Below are 13,025 nucleotides of genomic sequence, written 5' to 3' on the forward strand. Positions count from 1 at the left end.
CTTGTTTTGTATGTTGCCCCAGCACCTTATCTTTTGAATGGTTTCTCATTAGAAACAAAATAACCTTCTTCTTTTTTTAAATCCGTGTCCTTCAGGACTTTTTCTACGTTGAACATCTGTGTGCATAAATGTACACAAGCAGTAGCTAAAGACAAACTGAGCACAATGTTCCACTAATTGCTGTTCATTGAGCATAAAGTATTTGGTGAGGAGTACACAAGCATTCCCAAAAACACCTGGACTCTGAGGCAGTTAAACCAAAGTACTTGTAAGGTAAATCAGTTTACTTGACAGCTAACTCGGTAACACCTCTGTGCATCTGTTTTTAAAGTAAATATCAGACATACATGGCATCCAGCTCTTCTTAAATGGGGAAAGATAACATAAATCTCCCAAGCTATTTGTCAAAATTATAATCCAAAAGCACCTTTTTCGAAACAAAGATTTTGTTTCTTTCACTCAAATGAAATATTAATAATAATGAGCTGTCCTCACCACCATACAAAGCACCATATACATTGAACTTAATAATTATTTTATTATTAAGATTAAGTTTATGAAGATGTAAATCTTTTTTTAAATGGGTAGAAGCATTTTTGATTTGATATATGACAGTGTGACACGTGCTAATTGTTATTAATTTCTTGTTATTCTGTCCTTCCATTAGAATTCTTCTACCTTTCTCCAGGTGTTCATAAGGATTTTTTAGATTTTTTTTCAGAATATTACAAAATGTGGCGTACATCTTCAGTTTTCAAGTTTTTTTTTATTTTCAGTGTTGTTAAGATTTAGTATAGATCAAATAGTCAAAATGGGCCTCACCTTTTCACCAATGCATTGCAATTCTTTCTCAAACAATTCTGGGACCCAATTGATGTGTTTTTAAGGTTGCACTTTATTTTACATGTACTTGCAGTGTACTTGCCTAAGAAAGTACTGGGTAATATAAGGTAACTAAATGAGTAAAGGTTAGGTTTAAGGTTAGTTACTAGTTATTACCCAGTTATTGTAATTACTATAATAAGTACATAGTATGTACTTGGGGAACAGAGCTGTAAAATAAAGTGCTACGACCTACTATTTACTTGCGTCAAAGGTATAATGCACTTACTGTGTTCATGTTGCATTGCAAAACACTTGTATTGCTATTGAGGTGGGTACGGTAAGGTTAGGGACAGGTTTAAGGTTGGGTTAAGGGAAGGGTCAACAGAGTAATTATAGCTGTAATTACTGAAATCAATTACAGCGGTAATTATATGCAGGTATTTTTTTAAATCGGGGGTCGTAACCTATGGCATCTGAAGAGGGATAATCACTGGCACTTGACAAATAGCTAAAGAGGTATATGTATTTATTTTAAATAAAGTCTCTTGAACTTGCATACAGACTTACATCTTGAGGTAATCATTCCTCATAGTCACACAGCCTGTTTTTAGGTGCTATAAATACTATTAAAGTGTGAGATTTTATCTGACAATCCATTTGCACGAACGGAGGTGCGCGCTTCTGTGATTATTACATTTAAGGTTTTTCTGATCCAGCATTTCATTTGCACAGAATTAAATCCACAGAGCCGCCTCTGATATTAGATTATTATTGCTGCTTATTCATATCGTAGTATGGCTTTTATGCAAATCTTTGCACAGAATTTAGCAACATGCCACTTTTACGTTGCTACTCCTAGTTAATTTGTGTCTTTACACAGTTGAGATGCATCAATAATCATTTTGAATCAGATTGTGTCACTGAATTAAAAAAATATTATAAAGAGAACCAGATAAAGAGAACCGGTTGATTACACTGATAAAATGCTTCCGAAATAAATGTAGTTAAAATGTATTAATTCTGGGTGTTGATTGGCTCTAGTTTTCAAGATATGCTATTTGTCAGTATATGCGAATGGGGAACAGGGGAGATATAGCGAGGATAAGTGAGTAATAAAGTCAAGATACCTCAATTTAAAATACATATTTGACTGGATCAAACCAATATGAATAAATCAATGACTGGGTTTGGACAGTACTTGCTTTTTAGGCAAAACAATGAATGAGGCAATCTGGATTGCATTATGTTATTCCTAGAAGTCATGGATGATGCAATCTCAACAAAGCAACAAATCACTCTGATGCCCAAATTGCTCTATATCAGCTCTAGAAATCATACAGCAGGGGAGCAAAACTCAATTCCTGGAGGGGTACAGCCCTGCTGACTTGAGTTCCAACCCTGCTCCAACACACATACCTGCATTCTTCTCTTCTATACAGTAGGCTAAAAACAGTGTGTGACAAAATAAGTATATCCGAATTCACAGTAGGCCTACTCATTAAAGAGTATAGGCAAAAAGTACCTGGATGACCTACTGGATGAAGTGTGTGTACGATGGACACTTTACTATCCTACGACGCCAAGGGAGAGGATTTGTGAAGGCTGTGAAGTGACGCAACTAGGTCACATTATAATGACAGCATGGTGAATGTAGTCTGGATTACATTCATACTACACACACTTATACTATATAGAACATACTTCTTTAGCTGCCGTGATGTAATTACTTATTCAAATATAAGGAACACGGCAACTTTTTGGGGCTTTAGCTTATTCACCGTATCCCCCAGAGTTAGATAAGTCCATACATACCATTCTTATCTCCGTGCGTGCCATAACTGTCTGACGCACCCACCGCTAGTCTAGCTTAGCACAAAGACTGGAGGTAAACGACTCCATCTAGCCTACTGCTCAATAAGTGACCAAATAACGCCGTCATTTTCCTGTTTACATGTTGTGATGTGTATAGTTTGATTTTGCACATAGTCCTTTAGTTTTCAAATAAACCATAAGGGCTTGATGAGCTGGGTCAGGTGTGTTTAATTAGGGTTGAAGCTAAACTCTGCAGGGCTTTGGCCAGAGATGGTAGAGACACAAGGTCAATCAAATTACAGCCTTGACGTCATTGAATTTCGTGCAGAGCTGTGCAACAGTCAATCACTGTTTCCGGATACCATATAAATGAATGAGAAGTGCTGTAAATTGAATTATACCGAAGTCTATAAGTCGCGCAATTGTCTGACTTCTCTTATAAAACTTTTTTTTTCATCGTAAACTAAAAGATCAATCCAAAATAATGCTCTTTTTATTTAGTATCTTTTTCTTGTTTCCAGTCCAAATATAAAAAAATTCTTAAATCAGGGTGTATTTACTAGATAAGTAAAATGACATACATTTTTTGTTTTTTTTTGTTTTTACTTAAACAAGCACTATTATCTGTTTGGGACAGAAACAAGAAACAAGATTTCAATCAGAAACAAGATTATTTTTCTCACCCCATTGGCAGATCATTTAGCTTGTTTTAGGCAAAAACTCACTTGATTTTGACTTTAGTTTCAAGAAAACAAGTACAAATATCTCATGTCATTTTACTTATCTAGTAAATGCATCTTGTTTTAAGAATTTCTAGATATTTAGACTAGAAACAAGATAAAATTACTAAGTAAGAAGAGCATTTTTTGCAGTGTAAGAGCAAACATATTGAAGAATAGCCAATGGGCTGTTGAGTGTTGATTCATTAAATGATAAGCCGTTTTCCCACAAGCGGTTTATTCAGCGTAGTGAAGCTTCTCCTCCACTGATATCCATTAAAAACTCTGGTCTCCTTCCCTGAATACCTCAGTGTTAGCAGGTGTTACGCTTTTTTGTTCTTTTTTATTTTACTAACCTTGCAAGCTGCTTGTCTTGTGGGGGATTTGTTATGGCCCTTCAGGAACTGATTTTTGCACCCCTGTCATACAGTGTTGTGCCCTCTCATTTGTCAGTGTTTGATTTTGCAAAGGGACACATTTCTGTTTAGCCAAAGGGAGCAGAGATGTTTCTTACTTGTGTGATCAGTGCAGATGAATTCAAATGGAGCCCATCAATGCTTGCAGACTTATTGCTGGACAGTTACATGAGATTCTCCATTTAATGAATACAAGAGACAGGCCAAGAAGCCCAAAGTAGACCGTGAAGAGGTCTAAACTATATGTGCATAATATTTTTTTGACGTTTGTTTCATTATACATTTTCATTCTAGGTCCCGCTTTATATTAGGTGGCCTTATCTACTATGTACTTACATCAAAAAATAAGTGCAATGTATTTATTGAGTTCATATTGTATTGCAAAACACTTTTGCTGAAATTAAGGTGGGATATGGGTAAAGTTGGGGTGGTATGGGTAAGTTTAAGGGTAGGGTTAGGTGTAATGGAAGTGTCAACAGTGTAATTATAAATGTAACTACAGAAATTAATTACATGCTGGTAATTTTAAAATGTAAGTACAATGTAAAAACATGTATGCACACATTGTGCAAGTGCATTGCATCAAATTATTCATTTAAATGTTAGTACAGGTGCCACCTAATATAAAGTTGGTCCATTCTATAACCATTTTGCTGTGTTACATAAACAGGACAGGTGACAAGTACTATTTACACAACATACATAGACATAAAATGTAAAAACGTACAATATTTTTATCTCTGAAGCAGACGACTTCGGAAAAAAAATGCTGACCAGTGTTATAGCAAAGTCACACCTGTTAACTGTGAGGCATTCTTTATTTCTTCTCAGCCATCACTCTTCTACCTCTCTCCAGGTGTTCTTGAAGGTACAGCGTCTGTAAAAGTTTCAATAGAGAGAGGTCAACCACTCCCATCACTGTCTGCCATGGCGTCTGGGGAAGCAGCGCCCAGAGTGACCAAAATCTCATCTCGCACCCCTCAGGGGATCAATGGGAGCGGGACATCCATTACTGGCTATGCAGGAGCACCAGGTAAGTGTGTGTGTGTGTATTGCAAATGTTTGAATTCTATTACAAAGCTGTTTCTAGAAAATTGGGTTGCACGTTATTTTATAGTATGTGTACTTGCAGTGTACTTACCTAAGAAAACACTGGGTAGTAAAAGGTAACTACAGGGGTTAGTACCTAGTTATTACCCAGTTTTTGTAATTACGGTAATAAGTACATAGTATGTCTATGTGCATGGGGAACAGGAATGTAAAATAAAGTGCTTCTGTTTGTATTGTTCTTGACAGGTTATCCTCTGATTCCTGCTGCTGCCCTCAGTCCTGATTCTGTTTCTGGTATTCAACACACTATTGTAGCTGAACACAGTGTTGGGGAATTATTAAGTAAACTAAATTAAATAGCCGCAATTGCCAATTATCAGAGTTTGAGCTTTTTGATATAGCTGATACACGGGTAACACTTATCATTAGTTAACTAACAAGGAACAATACTTCTGCTGCTTCTTTTAACCTTAGTTAATGTTAATTTCTACATTAACTTTTTTTTAAATTATTATTAAAGGTTGTATCTGTTAACATTAGTTCATTGCATGCTGAAATAACATGACAAAACAATGGACAACTGTATTTTTATTACCTAAATGTTTCATAAATGCAGTAAAAAATTGATTAGGTCCTGTTAGCTTATGCATTAACTAATGCTAACAAACGAGACCTTGTTATGTACAGTTGCAAGAAAAAGTATGTGAACCGCATTGTGTATGATCTCTCTTATTTAGTTCAAATTATTCACATTTTCACAGATTCTGCAAGCAGTGCACATACTTTTTCTTGCAACTGTAAGTGTTACCGATACATAGTAAACAGTGGCGTAGGCAGAATTGTATTTGTGGTCGGGCCTGGGCAAAAGTGAGCGGGCACTTTCACACTTGTCACTGTCAACATAAACCAAAACTGTAGCTACTAACTTACCTGTCCACATACTAAACATGAGCAGCGGTTACAAAAAACGTTAGACACTTTATTTCCACTTTTCGAATATTTTCTTCATTTTTAATTGAAAATAAACGCCTTTCCGATCTGATATGTGATGGGAAAAGGAAGTACAGCGAGTTCGGCAAAAGCCGGATTCGAACCTCAGGTCGAATTGCGTCAAAACTTTGTGCCATGCACCTTACCCCTACACTATTACGACTGACAAGCACTGAAGGCTTTCCTGTTCCTGGCTTTACAGAATTAACCTGATCTTGGAATTGAAAAGTCTCACTGTTACTTGAATGGGTTCTCTCCCGCATTAATGCATGTTTTTAAAAGTCCTTTTTATAGAATTTTGCATCGCTGCTGTTTATCTATCACACAACTGCGAATTATAGGCTAAGTAAATAGGTAAACACACTTCATGAACTCACAGGCGCGAGCAGCGCGACATGCATGAGACAGCCTGACACCTAATTGCCTAACACAGCTGTCAATCAAACTCATCAAGCATTGACTGTAAAAAACACATTTGATTTATTTTAGTATTTGAGATGGTATAATAATTTTGTAATTATGTTAAAATAATTTAAACAACTGTTATTTAATAAATATTATTATATTTGTATAATAAACTGGGGGGGGCCTAGTCATCCTAGTGGGCGGGCCTGTGCCCGTCACACAGTTTTTTAAATTTCCTCGCAGAAATTATTACATTTGATTCTGGGAAATGACAACATATAAGTTATTCCCCCCAAAAAGGTGAAAATACTGCCAATTTGATTATATTTAAAGGTCCTGTTTTTCCAGATTTTTTTGAAGCTTTGATTGTGTTTACAGTGTGCAATATAACATGTGTTCATGTTTCGCGTGTAAAAAAACACTGTATTTTTCACACAATTTACTTATCTGTATACCGCTGTTTTCACTGTCCTAAAAACGGCTTGATGATTTCCTTATTCTATGAAGTCCTTCCTTCAGAAATACGTAACGAGTTCTGATTGTGCCAGCGGTTCCCATGTTGTGATTCGACAGCAGCTTAGGGCACGTTGCCTGGAAAGGTCACGCCTCTTACCATAACGGGGAGATGCATGCGCTCAAAGTACAGCGTCCCTGAAGGCCAAACAAAGGTGATTTGACTCCGGGATGAAAATAACAACGTCTGGACGACATGGCAACAAACACTCTACAAACGCAACCATGAACGCAACACTTCCTCTCCTCCACGTGGGAGAGCAACAAGACCACGCCCCCTTTTTTGCGTATTCTTCAGGGTGGAGGTTAGTCAACAAACTGCTCTACTGACGTCATTAAAGCAGGATGTACAGGGATGTAGTCCAAACCGGCCGTTCGCTGTAGGCTTTGAAAGGGAACTTCTGTTAAATAAAATATCTCGCTTGGCATTGAACTTTGAGCTTTATAATTTTACAGGTATTATTTATGCTCTAACAGCAACATTACACACTAACTAAAGTTTGAAGAATGGGATCACGAAGAACAGGACCTTTAAGGCAGCAACTGAACTTTAAGTTTTTAAGTTGAAGTAGGTGGACTTTTTTTATCTGTGGTCCACTGGTCCTTAAGCTCATGAAATCACCAGATCCAGGGCGATTCCATGTTTGAGGTCAGTTATTGGGGTGTATATTACTGGTTATTCAATGCTATCACCCTAAATTAGATTTTTCGTTGTTCTTTTGAAAACAGTTATTGTTTTTGAACCAGACAAATAACAATAAAATGAATAAAAATTAGGGCTGTTGATTTAATGCGTTAATTAGATTAATTAGTTAAGGTAAAAAATTATGCGTTCAAATTATTAACACATTTAAGCCCCGTCCTGACTTGACTTGTTTAGGTCATCTTACATTTCATACAGTTGATTGAAGAAGAATATGATGCGGGACAACAACTCACTGTGTGATATAGCCTATAGAACTTTTTTTCCCTGGGCATGTTTGTTGAGCGCTATACTTCACTCCTGAATGAACGAATCGAATGAATGAGACATTTACCGCCACCTACTGGCAGATTCTTATTTAGAGTATAACTTCAAATTTACATATTATTAAAAACAAGCATTAAAGGTATAGTTCACCCAAACATAATTCTTTCTCAAGCTACTTTTGGTAATGTCTATTTTAGGGGTGCACCAAAATTTCAGCCGCTGAAAATGTTCGGACGAAAATGGCATTATCGGTTTCGGGCCGAAATAAAAAAAAAACAGCCGAAAACCGAAACCATCCGTGCGCAAGTGCTTAGGTTTCATTCACGTCGAGCTGTTATCACGCGTCTGCCTATCAAAGATTATGGAAGTATTTTAAAGTTTCAGGTGAGGACACCAAAGTTGCAATATGTAACATTTGTTCTGCAAAAATCTCAAGAGGAGGTGCAGTGCCAAATAACTCTTCGACAACAGGTTTGATAGTATACGTTTTTAAAAGAAGCCATTTTCGGCTTCAGTTTCGGTTTTCGGCCAAGTGCATGCAAAATGTTTCATTTCAGTGCATCACTAGTCTATTTGATTTTTTACACAAAGACTTTACATTATCTTTTGGGAGTAATTTCTCAGCCAAATTTGATGTGCGATTAATTCGACTGATTCATCGCCATATTGTGTAATTCATTCGATAAAAAATTTTAATCGCTTGACAGCCCTAATAAAAATGTAAAGAAAATGGTCAGATAGTTTTATATTGAAAAATATGTTGATTTCTCATCTTCACTTTTCTTGTGTAGTGAAGCTAACCGTAGTTTGGCTGTAGTTTAAGTTCTATGAAACTGTAGCTTGCCAGACCACAAGCTATGCATAATTTAAAGCAGCTTCCCCAACACTGGATGAACATTCAAAATATGTTATCATAGAACTGAAAGTAATTTTACAGGATATTTACAATATGCCATATTTCCATATCTACAGCACAGATTCCACTGAAGACAGTTCAAATGGGCACAGGTGACTAAACCTCCCATGCATTTTACAGAGCTGTATGGTCAATGAGTGAGGGAAAAGTGAGTATGTGTGTGTATTTATGCAGGAGAAGGGCGAGTAATAAGCTATGTGTCGTTTTCGGCTGGTCTGACACTTGTGCCATTCCCTGGAGAAATTGGTATCATCCGATTCAACAATGTTCTGTTAAATGATGGAAGACACTACGATCCACAAACAGGTACACAGTTTTATCATGCATTTTTATGGTGTTTGCTAAAGTTGCCCTTGTGGAAAATAAGTTCACTTAATTGTATTGCTGTGCACTTGTAGTGTACTTCAAATCTTTAAAAAACTGTACTTACATGTGATATATTAACGCGGTAAAGGTCCACGTAAGTGTACTTAAACTTAATAAAAGTACACTTTCATGACTATCTTTCTTAACACACTTTTAAAAGTGCATTTTGTAATGCCAAATTAAGTTTTACTTTGAAGTACATTCAACAAATAATTGTTTTAATAATCTTTTGTCACACTTTGAAGTACACTTAATTTGATGTGTTGACTAAGTACTTGTATATATTTTGATAAATTATATTTTAAATGTTCTAAATCGACACTTCATCATTACAAATGTGTAATTACAATACATTTAAATACATGGCATGCAGGTTTGATAAGAAATGACATGATAAAATATATTTTAGTTTATCCATAAAGCTTGTCAGTACATTTGGCAGTACACTTTAACCATATTTCAACGACAATAGAAGTAATTATTAAATTACCTATAAAGATGTAAATAATAAATGTAAACTATTGTACCTTTTTATTTAATTCCAATTAAGATGAGCTTAAGTGAATGAAAACATTACATTGGATTTACAGTTAAGTATATTGTATTAAAGTGTGTTATTTCTCAAGTACTCTAGTATGCTAATATGTACTTATATGTTGATTTGACTTCACACAGTATGCCTTTGCTGTAATCTGAATCTTTTTTTTTTACAGGTGTGTTCACTGCGCCCATGGATGGACGGTATCTGCTCAGCGCTGTATTAACTGCTCAAGCAGGAGAACGAGTCGAGGCCTTTCTCTCAGTAGCCAATCGCAACATCCAGAAGCTTTACACTGCTGGGACGGGGAGCAGAGGCTCTGAGGACTGTGTCTGTGGTGGGTCGGTCTCTGCAAGTCTTGCTCTTCATTTGAAGCGGGGCCAGAGGACGGGACTTGTGCTCACATCAGGAAAGCTGGCGATTTCAGCATCCAGTGAAATTCTGTCTTCATTCAGCGGAGTTCTGCTTTACCCAACAGTAGCCAAGAGATAGCCGACAGCCAAAGGCAAACATTAAGGTTAGGCTTGGTTTAGATTCTGGTAATAATCTGCTCAAAGATAATTTGGTTACTCTCTACTTGAAGACTTTATGTATAATGCTTCATAAAAGAATCCATAATGTACGTTACAGTGCTATATATCTTTTTATAAATAATTGTGAAAGTTCACTCTTTCCCCACCACCGTTATTTAAAAAAAGTTCCCAGCCACTGCCAGCATTTTCACAAGTTTCATGGTCCCCAGAATATTTGAATGAATATGAATATCTAAACATGCAATATATCAAAAGAACGAAAAGCCCTTCTGCTTTTAAACCAAAAAAAATATTCTAGCTTAAAGAAACGCCACTTTTTTTGAAAATATGCTCATTTTTCAACTCCCTGAGAGTTAAACGGTTGAGTTTTACCGTTTTCGAATCCATTCAGCGATCTCCGGGTCTGGCGGTAGCACTTTTAGCATAGCTTAGCATAGATTATTGAATCTGATTAGACCGTTAGCATCTCGCTCAAAAATGACCTAAGAGTTTTGATATTTTTCATATTTAAAACTTGACTCACGTCGTGTACTAAGACCGACGGAAAATGAAAAGTTGCGATTTTCTAGGTCGATATGGCTAGGAACTATACGCTCATTCCTGCGTAATAATCAAGGAACTTTGCTGCCGTACCAATGATACGTAGCAATGATATTACGAGCTTCCTGTGGTCAGCGGTACGCAAGTCGAATCAAAGCTTTGACGCCTCTTGCGGATAGCGCTGGGCAACAAACTCAAGCCCCTCTTCTTTTATATTGAAATCCTCCAGCATTTTTCTTAAAAAATTCTCGTTTTAGACTCTTAATTCATGATTGGTGTTTTGTTTTGCTCTATCCTCTGCGCTTCCGCGTTCGTCAATACGCATGCGTCAAGGGTTACTCTTTCGCCGTAAGTCGACTTGCTTACCGACGGAAGCTAGTTATTTCTATGAAGTTTTAAATATGGATATTTTTCTTACACAAACGCATCACTTCACTTCAGAAGGCCTTTATTAATCCCCCGGAGCTGTGTGGAGCGGTTTTATGATGGATAGATGCACTTTTATGGACTTAAAAAATGAACCAACAAGTCACTGCCATTATAATGCTTGGAAGAGCCAGGACTTTTTTTATATAACTGGTGGGCAGGTGGGTAAGTAAGTAAGTAAGTAAAATTTATTTGTATAGCACATTTCACAGACAAAAATCACAAAGTGCTTCACAACAGTACAGTACCTAATCAAACAAGTAACAAAAACAATAAATAGATAAGAAAAATAAACAGAAATGCACAAAAGACCGATCTAACCACCCTACAGTCTAGGTGAAAGCCCCTTTAAATAGAAGAGTTTTCAACTGTGTTTTAAAATGTTCCACTGAGTCGAGGCAGCGTAAGGAAGGAGGCAATGCATTCCACAGCCTAGGTGCCATAGCTTGAAATGAACGGTCCCCTCTAGTTTTAAAATGTGTGTGGGGGGCAACTAAAAATCTTTGTTAAAGGGTTAGTTCACCCAAAAATGAAAATTCTGTCATTAATTACTCACCCTCATGTTTTTCGACACCCGTAAGTCCTCCGTTCATATTCGGAACACAAATGAAGATATTTTAGTTGAAAGCTGATGGCTGAGAAAGGCTTCACACAGGCCTCCATTGGCATTCAGTACATTTACACTCACAAGACCCATAAAAGGCACTTAAAACGTCGTTACAAAGTCCATCTCACCACAGTGACTCTACAATAATTTTACGATGCGACGACAATAGTTTTTGTGCGCAAAAAAAATCAAAATAACACCTTTATCCAACTTGTTCTTGTCTTCCGTGTGTGCCTCCACGACGCATGCGCGAGAATATGACGTAGCGCCGGGGTTCGGGAATCCATGAAATGCACACTTTAACCCCATTTTGAGAACTACGCCGAGACCTAAAGCACGATCAATGTAGAATTCAACAGCTTAGATACGCGCGTCTTCCTCTGATTGTAAACAAATCGCTTCTGGGTCATCTGTCCGAACGCCGGATCTGCGTCATATTCTCGCGCATGCGTCGTGGAGGCACACACGGAAGACAAGAACAAGTTGGAGAAAGGTGTTATTTAGATTTTTTTTTGCGCCCAAAAACTATTGTCGTCGCATCGTAAAATTATTGTAGAGTCACTGTGGTGAGATGGACTTTGTAACGACGTTTTAAGTGCCTTTTATGGGTCTTGGGAGTGTAAAGGCCTGTTCACACCGGGACGATTTTCGCACGCGTTTATCGCCGACGTTTTACGCCTCGGGACTAAACAATGGGCGCCAATGTGAGTGTTCACACCGACGCGCAAAACGCCAGGCGTAAAAGCGTCATTTTTTAAAAAACGCCTCGGGTTCGTTTTTTTATTTTGACGCGGCGCGTAAAAAACTGTCCGACCAACGAGATCGGCGCTTTTGTTCACGTGCCTGGAGCTGCTGAAGTGACAGTAAAACACGACTTGGTGGCGCTCGAGCACAAAACGGTCTTGCCGAGCACACATTGATACGACGAAGAAGTAGTAAGTAGACAAAGAAGAAGATGAACTGCTAATGCTGCTTGCCAGTTAGCAAAAAGTGTGTGAATGGTTTTGTCCATATACATAATATGTCTATGGTTTTGGCAAGCACGTAAATACTGTCTCTCTTCTCCTTCTGTGTGACAAGCGAGTATCAGAGGCTTAAAGTGCCGCAGCACCACCTTGTGTACCGGGAGCGCATCTACTGAATGTGCACGTTCACTCGGCGCAGCGCCAGTGAAAATCGCTTGGGTGTGAACACTCAAGACGCGCCGAAAAACGGCACGAAAAACGCTGGCGATAAGCGCGCGCGATATTCGTCCTGGTGTGTACAGGCCTTAAATGTACTGAATGCCAATGGAGGCCTATCTGAAGCCTTTCTCAGCTATCAGCTTTCAACAAAAATATCTTCATTTGTGTTCCGAATATGAACGGAGGTCTTACGGGTGTCAAACGACATGAGGGTG

At 37.7% G+C, this 13,025-nt stretch overlaps 1 protein-coding gene across 1 annotated transcript in view; it reads left to right on the plus strand.

Moving 5' to 3' along the window:
* emilin2b (elastin microfibril interfacer 2b) overlaps window positions 1–10,012 on the plus strand; it is a gene marked incomplete at both ends in the record, with an annotated part of 39,934 nt that extends 29,922 nt beyond the window's left edge. The window contains 4 exons of the mRNA XM_079838846.1: window positions 4,629–4,805; window positions 5,069–5,116; window positions 8,791–8,922; window positions 9,696–10,012. Coding sequence (XP_079694972.1) covers window positions 4,629–4,805; window positions 5,069–5,116; window positions 8,791–8,922; window positions 9,696–10,012 — 674 coding nt within the window. The remainder of the gene's footprint in view (window positions 1–4,628; window positions 4,806–5,068; window positions 5,117–8,790; window positions 8,923–9,695) is intronic.
* Between the last annotated feature and the right edge of the window lie 3,013 nt (window positions 10,013–13,025).

The sequence above is a fragment of the Gobio gobio genome, assembly GCF_949357685.1.
Source record: "Gobio gobio genome assembly, chromosome: 2".
Lineage (NCBI taxonomy): Eukaryota > Metazoa > Chordata > Actinopteri > Cypriniformes > Gobionidae > Gobio > Gobio gobio.